This window comes from Melospiza georgiana, chromosome 1 (genome assembly GCF_028018845.1).
Source record: "Melospiza georgiana isolate bMelGeo1 chromosome 1, bMelGeo1.pri, whole genome shotgun sequence".
NCBI classification, from domain to species: domain Eukaryota; kingdom Metazoa; phylum Chordata; class Aves; order Passeriformes; family Passerellidae; genus Melospiza; species Melospiza georgiana.
Window position 1 is genome coordinate 4944725 of NC_080430.1, and position 10824 is coordinate 4955548.

At 47.4% G+C, this 10824-nt stretch overlaps 1 protein-coding gene across 1 annotated transcript; it reads right to left on the minus strand.

Moving 5' to 3' along the window:
- Positions 1-11: 11 nt before the first annotated feature.
- Positions 12-10824, minus strand: ACAA1 (acetyl-CoA acyltransferase 1). The gene is made up of 12 exons (XM_058037810.1): positions 10636-10824; positions 9731-9824; positions 9425-9482; positions 8542-8621; positions 8053-8095; positions 6479-6577; positions 5904-5984; positions 3715-3905; positions 3446-3625; positions 2640-2695; positions 2024-2169; positions 12-1121 (listed from the first exon to the last, which is right to left on the minus strand). The coding sequence occupies exons 1-12, from the start codon at positions 10822-10824 to the stop codon at positions 1046-1048; spliced, it is 1293 nt and encodes a 430-aa protein (XP_057893793.1). The 3' UTR covers positions 12-1045.

The window sequence follows — 10824 nt, forward strand, 5'->3', positions numbered from 1 at the left end:
GGAAACAATTGTATTGCAAGAACCCAATTGTATTATTAAGTGCAAAAACAAAAGTCAGGACAAAGAACTTCAGTTTGTTACAAATTCAAAGCAGCAACGAGTACATTTCTTTTTCAAGCTGAGTTTCAGTGATCTTTCTGTGCAGATAGGAGAAGAAATAAGGGATGACAAAAGACACAAGATAGAACATGTTTGTATTAGCACTGAAGGACTGAGCTGTCACTGATGTTCATGTGCCTGCAGTAAATGTAATGCTGCTCTTTGCTTTATGTTAGGTAGGTAAATATGATTAAGCACAAGATTGTCCTTGGAGTCACACAAACTGACACTCAGACATGTAAAAGAAGGAATGGCCACAGCCAAATCCTGTCTTCTAGCAATTCACCAGAACCTTTCCATTCAGGCATTTCCTGTGGAAATTATGTTCAGTCCTTCCACTTTCTCCCACTGGAGAGAGGCTTCAGAGCAGCTGCACCAGCAGTGAGCTACAGCCCATCCTCCAGTGTAGGGACAATTTCAGACACAGACAACTTCTGACACAGTTGTAAAGGCAAGGATGTCAAGTCTTTGCTTCAAAACAAGCTCTTTTAAACTTCTTACAAAATGGTGAAACCTTTTAAGGAAATGCTGGAAAAGTCTTTCCACCTGGACTGATGTCTTCGTTTTGAGTGACTCTTTTTGCCAATTTGTCATACAAAAATACTGTCCCATGAACTATTACCCTTTGGTAATATTCACAGAGTAAAAAGATCAATTAAATTTAAAATAATCACCACATCATTCATAATCATCTCACCACAGGCTGTAGTTGAATTTCAGCTGAGCTAATTAGTTATGTCAGGAAGCCACGTGCCAGTTTTGCATTTCCTCACCTTCTTTGCAGAACTGCACCATTAATTCTACTTCACAATTTCTGCCTAAAATGTGTAGATCTAGTAACAAATCCCAGAACCCACTTGATTTCAGTGGCAATCACTTGCCATGCCTGGGGAAGGCAGAGAGGGAGCTGTGGTGGTGTTGTGTCAGCCCTGGAGCTCACTTCACTTCACTTCCCCGGGTACTCGAACACGGCTGCAGCTCCCATGCCAGTTCCAATGCACATGGACACGACTCCATAGGCTCTGAAACAAAGAGCACGTGGAATTAAGGGAAAGAAAAACACAGCTCAGCTTTACATCATCCAAGGAAAAAATAAAAATAAAGAATACAATAAATATGAGCTGTCTACTGCTCTCCTGTTTTGCTAGGAGAGCCCTGGGGAATTCAGGTTCGAAGCCAACGACGGGATGGAGAAAGCTTAACCCAAAGGGACAGTTACCTCATCCAGGGGATGGAGAAAGCTTAACCCAAACTTGTTGTGGTGTGCTGTAATGTCCCATTTTGGCCTTCCAGGTCATTTCCCCAGGTGTGCCTGTGCCTCTCTCCCTTCCCCCTTGCCCCCATGCTGAGTGAGTCCTGTCAATCAGGCTGAACATTCCAGCAGGGCGTCGTGTGGTTGGTCAAGTTCAAAGGATGCCCCCATGCCCAGGGGTCATTGGCCTGTCTGGTGTCATCTTCCCCTGAGACCCTGCCCCTCTCACCTGGTTGGTGCTCACCTGTACCTCCCCTCCCCTGTCCCTGAGCTTAAAAGGTGATCAGACCATGCGGTCTGGGGTTCTGTTGGAGCAGTTGCTCACGTTCAGACCTCTGGAACCATGGAATAAACCTCTGGACATTAAACCCTCCAGCAGAATCCTCTCCTTTTTCTCTTCACCATCGCCTGAAGCCCTTCCTCCTGAGGTAAACGGGGTTCCTAACAAGCCTGGACTTGTTCAGTGCCCAGCTGCAATCTCCAGCAAGCCAAGGTATCTCTGGGGTGATACACCACAGCTGCTGCCTTTGGCCCAGCAGCGAGGGTCAGACTGGCCCAGGCACAATCTAACTGGGAATATTGGGAGCCTTATTCCAATACAAACTGGTGAGCCCTGAGCCTGTGGGAGCTGCAGAGGCAGCAGGTGAGGCCAGTGCTGGTGTGAGCACTCACCTCTTCCCTCTGCGCTTCAGTTCATTGAGCAGAGTGACGACCTGGCGGGCGCCGGTGCAGCCCAGGGGGTGTCCCAGGGCTATGGCTCCTCCCAGGGGGTTCACCTTCTCCATGGGGATGCCCAGCTTCTCCACACAGTACACAGCCTGCAAAGACACAGGGAGTGATTTCATGGAGGTGCTCTTGTCTTCCTTAGTTCTCAGCTCTGCTCCTGCAGGTCAGAGGCCTGAGCCCAGCCAGACCATCGTTCTCAGGAGGGGAACTGATCCAAGGCAGACAAGTGAGCTAAAACTGTTCACTCATCTCAAACTGAGCCCACACACATTCAGACAACCTGACAATAAATCACAGACCTGATGAAACAGATGTTGCAAGTTGGTATGAGAGCACAATAGCCAATTCTTACTTAGTGGACTTTTTTTTCCCCAAGATTAAGCTGTATAAGCAATGTCCTGGTCATTTTTATTTGAAGGAAAAGGAAAATAGTCTGCACATGTTATTACATTTGGCTGAAGATGTAATATGTGGAACAAGTTAATAATCTTAACCTGGAGACCGAGCTGAAATACATTCAGTTGCCAAGCAATGCAGCAACACAAACATGATGCTCACTCACCTGGCTTGCAAAGGCTTCATTAATTTCATATATATCAATGTCATTCAGAGTCAGACCTATGGGCCAGAAAAGCCAGGAGTTAAAAGGAGATATTTTTGCCTCATGACTATATCAAAGAGAGCAACTGCCTGACAGCCTCCTCTATGAATTCCAGTTCTACTCCATCTAAGAAAGAGCTCAGCTCCATGTGGGGTATCTGCACTTGAACAAGTTTATGTACAGCAGTGTCTAAAGACTGCAAAACATCCCAGCTCATGGCACTGTGCCACTGAGTCTGCCAGGTTTCCTCAGATTAAGTGTGGTTTCTCTGCAGAGGGATTAAGGATTGAAGGGTTTGGAGAGTGAAAGATAAAGCTCCAGGCAGGCATGGGACTGTAGCCAGGCCAGGCTAAATCAGCCCATCAGCCAATAAAGCTCTTTAATCCAATGAGTGTGGTAAAAAACCTAAGTGAGATGACAAAACTGTACAGAGAAAAATCCATCAAAAACCAAACACAAAACCACCCCCTACACATTGGCCATAATAGAGAAAACAGCACTGAGCACTGAATCCCTTGCCACATGTCAGCTCTTGTTGAGTCTGTGCAGGGATTTACTCCTGAGCTCCTCAAAGGTGACTGAATGACAATTTACACACCAGTACAAGGGAAAGGCATTCCAACAATCTGAGGCAGGACCTTTTTTACACTTTCAGATTTAACTTCACTGTTCCTGGGGCCAACAGCTGCACAAGCTTGAATAATATAAGCTTAAATCTCAGTGCAAGGAGTCTGATCTGCTTTGCCTGAACAGCAGCTGGTTCTCACCTGCCTTTTCCACAGCAACAGGGATGGCATAGGCTGGCCCTATGCCCATCACATCAGGTGGCACTCCCACCACAGCAAAGGACCTCAGCACCCCCAGCACTGGCAGGCCCAGCTGTGCTGCCTTGGAGCGTTTTGCCAGGAGAACAGCAGCTGCTCCATCGCTGACCTGGCTGGCATTCCCTGTGGGAACAGACCTGTTAACATGCTTTTTGTTCCAGAAAAAGGCAGCTAAACCAGAGCAACAGCACAAATGGAACAGCTGAGCTCACCTGCTGTAGTGCTTCCATCCTCTTTGAAGGCAGGTTTCAGCTTTGCCAAGCCTTCCAGTGTTGTGGAGGGTCTGATCCCTTCATCTTGGTGCACAGTGATTGTTTTTTTGTTGCCATCACTATCTGCAACAGTGGTCTTCACTGGAACAATCTCTGTTTTAAACAGTCCCATCTGCTGAGCTTTTGCTGCTCTGGTAAAACAAAAAGAGTATGAAAGGTTAAAATATTTTGGGGGTGAAGTGCAAGAGAACTAAAGTGAAGGAAAGCAGTTAGACAGAGAATGAACTAAGGTGGGATTTTGTTACTGTCATATTTTTTAGAAAAATCTCCTTGCCTGGGATTCTTCTCCGGGAAGCTGAGAAGCTTCAGAGAAAAAGGAAAACAATATTATTTCATTTGTTTCTCCCGTGTTTTGCTCCTTTGGAATGTGTTTAGGCATTGTTTATCAACAGGTGGTTGTTTCATTGATTTCATGTGAATTGTTTTGACTTAATGACCAATCACAGTCAGGCTGTGTCAGGGCTCTGGAAAGAGTCAGGAGTTTTCATTAATATCTTTTAGCCCTCTGTCTGTATCCTTTTATATTCTTTAGTATGGTTTAGTACAATATTCTTTAATATATTCTAGTATCATAAAATAATAAATTAGCCTTCTAAAAACATAAAGTTAGATTCATCATTCCTTCCTTCCTCTGGGAACCCCACAAATACAAGAGGATTTGGTACCTTGTCCCTTAGTGGTGGTGAAGACAACAGGCAAATTCTTACTTCCATTCATGGAAAGACAAACTTTTTACCTCTGCATCAACATTATGGGCATTGTCCCTAAATCTGGGTCACAGGATCCCTCATTTCAGAGCAATATCCCCATTCTGTTCCCATCAACATCTGTGCCTGACTGACCAGCACCACCGCCCAACATGAAGTTTTATTTTTTTCAGGGGTACAGCCACACCACAACTGTAAGAGAACAAATGAGCCCTAAACTAGCAGCAGTCAACAATTAACTAAACCTGAATTAGCTCAAGCCATGTAGATTTAATCTTTCCTATCACCAAGATATTTTAAAAATCTAAATAACCTCTTCAAAGCAGAGCTTATTTAGATTTACCTTCCAGAGGTAAATACTTCAGAGAATACAAATTGGAGACTAAAAGCTTGTTTTACCTCCTTATCACTTTGCACTTTTACCCATAAAAAATGAAAATATTCAATGCTCCCAGGTAAGTGAGAGTTGTAGCAAAGTGCTGAAGGACAGGTCAGTAACTCCACAGATATCCTGAGACCAAGGCCAGAAAGTCACCCCTTGCCTCATGTGAGCTGAGGATCACATTCACAAACCCTGCTGGTTATCAGCTCCATGGCAGTGAGAAAGGCTGGCATGCCAAGTTCCCTGAGCAGCAGGGCCGGAATTTAAAGGTTAACTACCCTGTGCAGTGGCTTCCTGTGTTAGATAAATAACTGGACCAGGCTGATGCTTGAACAGAGCTCTGAAAGCAAGTTTAACTCTTTGATGGCAGGAACTTTATCACCTGCCACTGCTCTGGCAGCACAGCCCCGTGGATTCTGGGGTCAGTTGATTTTGGCAGTGATTTAACCCAGGGGAAGGTTATCAGAGCTAGGACTGGACTCCCTCAGAGCCAAACACCTGCACTGAGGACAAGCCACTCTTCTCACAAGCTCAGCAGTTCCCTACCAACAGCCACACTCAAATATTCCCTCATGGGAAAGGCTCCTCCTCCTGCTGCTCCCACGTTCAGGTTCCAGTGATCCTGAGCCAAAGCCACTGTGAAAATACCTCACCAGGCACTGGTTCCAGAAACCTCCCTGAGGTTTGTCACAGAAACAGAATGGTCTGGGTTGGAAGGGACCTTAAAGATCATCCAGTTCCACCCTTACTGCCATGAGCAGGGACCTTTGGATGCTGGAACAAGCAGGGCACTCACTGTTCAGGGTCTGTGAGATCAGTCCCACAATCCCAGCACAGCTCTGGACTCCAGTTCCCCCATCACCCACAACCCTGCTCTGCATTTCAGTTGGATCCCTCAGGCCTCTTTGCTCACTGTTAAGGACTGGAAGGCAACACAAAGGCTGCACTTCACCAGGAAGTAGCAGTGTGTTTTCTAGCTGTTCTTATTTCTTAACTAAAAGGTTAAAAAACCCCAAAAGACTAACAAAACCAGCATTTACTTCTGTTGGGAAGCCAAGGCAAAGGCATCTTGCTTCTTCCGGGAAACTCCAAACTTCTCTGCCACATTTTCTGAGGTGATTCTGGGGAAAAACATCACAGAGTTAATGCAAGGACCCCTCTCATGGAGCTGCACTGGCTTCTACTGAGATCACACGAGGTATAAGCAATGGCTTTAGCTTGAAAGCCAAAATAGGATTAAACACAATATTGTCCTTGGAGTCATACAAACTGACACTCACACTTGTAAAAGCAGGAATGGCCACATTGAAAGCCAACTGCTGCCTTCTCAACTCAGAACTGCTGGCAGAAATTAATCCTGAATCCAATCTAGGACCAGAACAAGGTTCAAATCTGTTCTCCTTGCTCAACAAGCCACTGAGCTTAAGACAAGAAAATCTTTGATCAGAGTTGTTGATTCACCTCCATTTCACATCATTAATCTTCCACCACAGCCAAGGATGCCAACACACACAGCTCCAAGCTCACCACCTTCAGGCTGATTTGTAACTGTGGTGTCACTGAGGAGACAGAGCATCTATAAAACTCTTAAACTGTGGCAAGGGGAAATACTTACCCCATAGGAATAAGGCAATCTCGAGCTTTGGGGTTATCCATCATGTTGGAACTGATATCACCAGGGTTATTTGCACTTCTGAGGGACATTGTTTCCACTCTAAACACAAGAAAAATTTGAAATGCTCCATTAAGACTGATCAAAACTCAGTATCCTGACAACATGCTTTCCCATTATCCCACAGAAACACAGCTGCTAATTAGGAACTGGCTGAGGCAGAAGCTCTTTAATCATCAATTTAAGAATTATTATGAAATGAAAACAGATTGTGAGATTCAATTGGTTCTTGTTTCACTAGAACGGGATATCAATGTCAGCAGTTAATTTTTTGTGTTTCCACAGTTAGGAAGGAATTGCTATGATTCTGGCACATTTGTCCTGAAACATAATGAGGTTCAAAGGCTGGAGTTTTCAGTGAGATTGCCAACAGACATAAAAATACCATTCAGATCTTAAGAACAGGTTGGCAGTAGAAAAAGAAGTATTGAGCAAACCATGGCAAAGAGATTTCAGTGAGTTGCACCATTTGTGTTTTGCAATAGAAAGAATTTCAGACATGGATCCCACAGGGTGCAATCTTTGACCCACAAATGAATTAACACATTGAAGATACTCAAATTTACTGCAGAAATACAAAGCCATCAGTTAAGACTCATGAGCTTTTGTAAGGTCAGTCTAGATCATGAAGCCCACAATGGGAAGAGAGTTTGAATTCTACTCTGCACCACACAAATACCTTCATGAAGAATAAATAACAAAGAAACTACTCCTGGAAAATGAAAGGCAAGCAGAAAGTAAGGCAGCTTGTACTAAGTGCTATCAGCAATTTAAACTAGCTCTAAGATGGGAGACTCCATCACTGACTTCAGCTGCATCTGCTCCTGAAGGAAGGCACAGGACTGGGTTTTAAGTAAGGGAAACCCCAGCTACTGTTTTTTGTGCTTGAATCCAGGGTTTCTCCACTCTGTGGAAGAGTAAGACTTGGGATAAACCCAGCTCCCAAAAGCTATTTGTAATTTATGGATTGTATGTCTTCTGCAGGGCAGAGGCCAGAGAGCTTCCCCCAGCCAAACCCAGTGTCTGGCACAGCCAGGGGTGCAAAGGCCATCAGTCCCTTTAAGCACAACATCTTGGTGGACATTACTGTGTGCAGTAATAATTAATGAAAGATTAGAGTCATCAAGTTATAAAAAAAGAGAAACCCAGTATTTTGGCCTCAAGATTACTGAATAGTTTTTTTTCACTCCTCCTTCTAAGTCAATGTGTATGTGGTCACTAGTATTTCCCCAAAACCAACCTAAAGTTTACATAATCCTCCAAAAAATGAACACAGCTTGTGATGTTAGGACTGAAGCACAGAACAGCTCATCTGTCCAGCACAGGACAGATCCTGTAAGTCTGCAGAACACTGATTAGCACACATAGGATATTAATTTCTTCATCCAAGAGAGCTGCTGGTCTTTCAAGAGGCTAGTTAATTGCAGATTAGCTATAAAGCTAATTTTTTGGCAGGCTATTGCACAGGGACAGTGTTACCTTCAGGCTAAGCAAGCACTGTGAAAATCCTTCCTTACCCACAGGCCAAGCCAATGTCATACGCTCCGTTTCGGATGCCACCTGTAACAGCAGTGCATAAATGTTCTTACTGGCAGCAGCAGCAAAAGTATTTCCAGCCCAGCTGCAGCTTCCAAACACCTGAGCACCCACAACAGCCAAATGGGCATTTCCTCACCCTCCTGCCTGCCAGAGGGACAGCCAAGGAGCTGATGGGGCTGAAGGCTAACATGGGGCCAGAGAGAGCTGGAAGGATTCTTCTGGGAGCTGCCTGATATGGAAGTGATGGTGGAACTTATCCCCAGAAAACCAAGTCCCTTCTCTAGGGATAAACTTGGCCACTCGAGGATATAGAAGTATTTAAACAACACCACACTGCAAACTCCCTACAGCACAAGACATTATCAGTGTTTTACTGCTCAGAGACACTGGAGGACAGGAGGAATGAGCCCTTGGGGTGGGACAGGCTCTGGGTGGATTGAGTCTGATGCAGTGCCCACAACACCTACCAGCTATGTTGATAATGGCCTGCAGCCCGGAGGAGCACTGCCTGTTCACACTGGAGCACGGCACTGTCTCTGGAATGCCACTGGAAAACAAGGCAATGTTGGCAAAGACTCAGTGATAAAAACAAACAACAACAACCCAAAGCTCTAAAGAGTGCATTTATCCACCTGATTAAACTTTAACCCTCAAGTTCCAGGCAGATCCCTTTATCCAGCTCTTGATCTATTTGGTCCTGCACCAAGGGAAAGCAAAGTGCAAAGATAATTTCCTCACTTCAATTCCAAGTGGCTCCAAGTGCTGTTTCCCCATGGGTCTGTCTTCAGAAGGTGCTCAGTAAGCAAGACCCTGCCCTGGAGATCCTGAGCTCTGACCCAGGCCAGAAACCCTAAAAAGTTCTGTAATATTCATAAATTATGGCAAGCTGTGCCTGCACCTCTCTAAAGTGGTAGTTGTGCAGTGATTGAAGCAAACACTGGCAACAGAAATTGACTGAAATATTTGGAATCTGGGATCCAGCAGAAATATCTGGGATCCAGCTCAGTACAAGCCACTGACCAGCACTGAGCAAAGACAGAAAGGTCTGAGCCCATCCATGGTTTGGGGACCAGCAGAGAGAGGTGCAGCCTCAGAGTGCAGCTGGGAGCCCACAGAACATCGTGTGCCTCTGAGAAGCCCAACACAGGCAGCACAAACAGATCAAACAGCTTCACCTGCCTCCCTGTCTCTTTGCCATCAGCACTCAGAGCTCGAGCAAAGTCCAGTTTCTAGGCAAAAGGGGATTTGCTGTAACTCCTGAGAGTGCATGAGCCCCACTGCAATCTCTGACCTGTGCTGCTCCATGGCTCACTGAGGAGAGCAAGAACTTCAGTCTGGCTGAGAGCTTACCTTAGAAACTGTGCAACTCTTGCAATCAAGGCACCAGCTCCAGGCTGCAGCACATTCCCTGAGTGCAAAGACACAATTCCAGTCAATTGGCTGCACTCCCCTCACAGGCACTGAAGGGATGCTCCCATCACCACAGCTCAGTACTGCCCAGCACCAGGTCAGAGCCCCACACCAACAGGACAGGCATGAAAACCTAATGTTACACACTAACCCAGCTTCATGAGACGTGTGAGTATCCCACATGGGGAGCCTGTCCCACAGAGCTGCCCAGAGCAGGGGTTTCACCAGGCAGAGGCTGGCACTCACCCACACAGATGTCTCCCAGCACCTCAGGACGGAGGTTGACATCCTGAAGGACAGCTGTCATCACAGCAGCCAGCAGCTCATCAGGTGTTGTGTCCTAAAAGCACAGGGCATCAGCACCACCAGTGACCACCAGTAAGTGCCCTGTCACCAGTTCAGCTTCAGAGCACTTCAGAGGGCTGGCCTGCGGTGCTAAGGCAGCTTTACTCCACTCCTTAGCTCACTGTGGTTGTTTCCCTACCACAGCACAATTATTTGCATGGCTTTACCCCAGGTTTCCTTCAGGCACTGCAACACAGAGGCTGCTTTCTCACCTTTCTTGGATTTATAGGAGCATGCTCTGCAGGGCCTTCAAAATCACACAGCTACAGAGATTTATGTGGCAAGACCCAGTGAATGGAAGTTCCATTTGTTTTGTGAAAGAAGCAGGGCTGACCCCTCAGCTGCTGGGGAGCACTGCCAGCATGAGGAGACCTGTTCGGGAGGGTGACAAGGAACGAGCAGCACCCTCTGGGCTCAGCCTGGCACCGTGTTCTTCCCCAGCACCCTGTGAATGTCACCCTGGGAGAAGCAGGTTCCAGAAGGGTGGCAGGTCCGTGCCAAGCCGTGCAGGTGAGGGACACCGTGGCAGGGCAGGTGACAGCGGGCTGTGACCGCTGCCAGGGGAGCTGGGGGGACACAACGCCCGGCTCCTTCGGGGGATGCCACTGGCGCCGCCACCCCCAGCATTAAAACCATCACACAGCGCTGGGATTCAGACTCTCCCACAGCACAGCAGCGGTGTCTGGGGGCCAAACAGGGGCCCAGCACCCAGGAGGGGAGGCGGAGAAGGGAGCAGCCCTTTCCCAGCAGGGATGCCAAGCCCCTGAGGGCACCCGGCGGGCAGGGCGGGATCCCCCGGGCCGTACCTTGAAGCCGCCGCGGCGGGCGCGGCCGATGGCGGTCCTGCGGCCGTGCACCACCACCACATCGTCGGGGCTGGCGGCCCGCGGGGGGCCCCCGGAGCACGGCACGGCCCTGGGGGCGGCCACCGGGCCCGGCGCGGCCCCGGCCAAGTGCCCCAGCACCAGCTGAGCCCGCCGCGCCGCCGCCGCCAT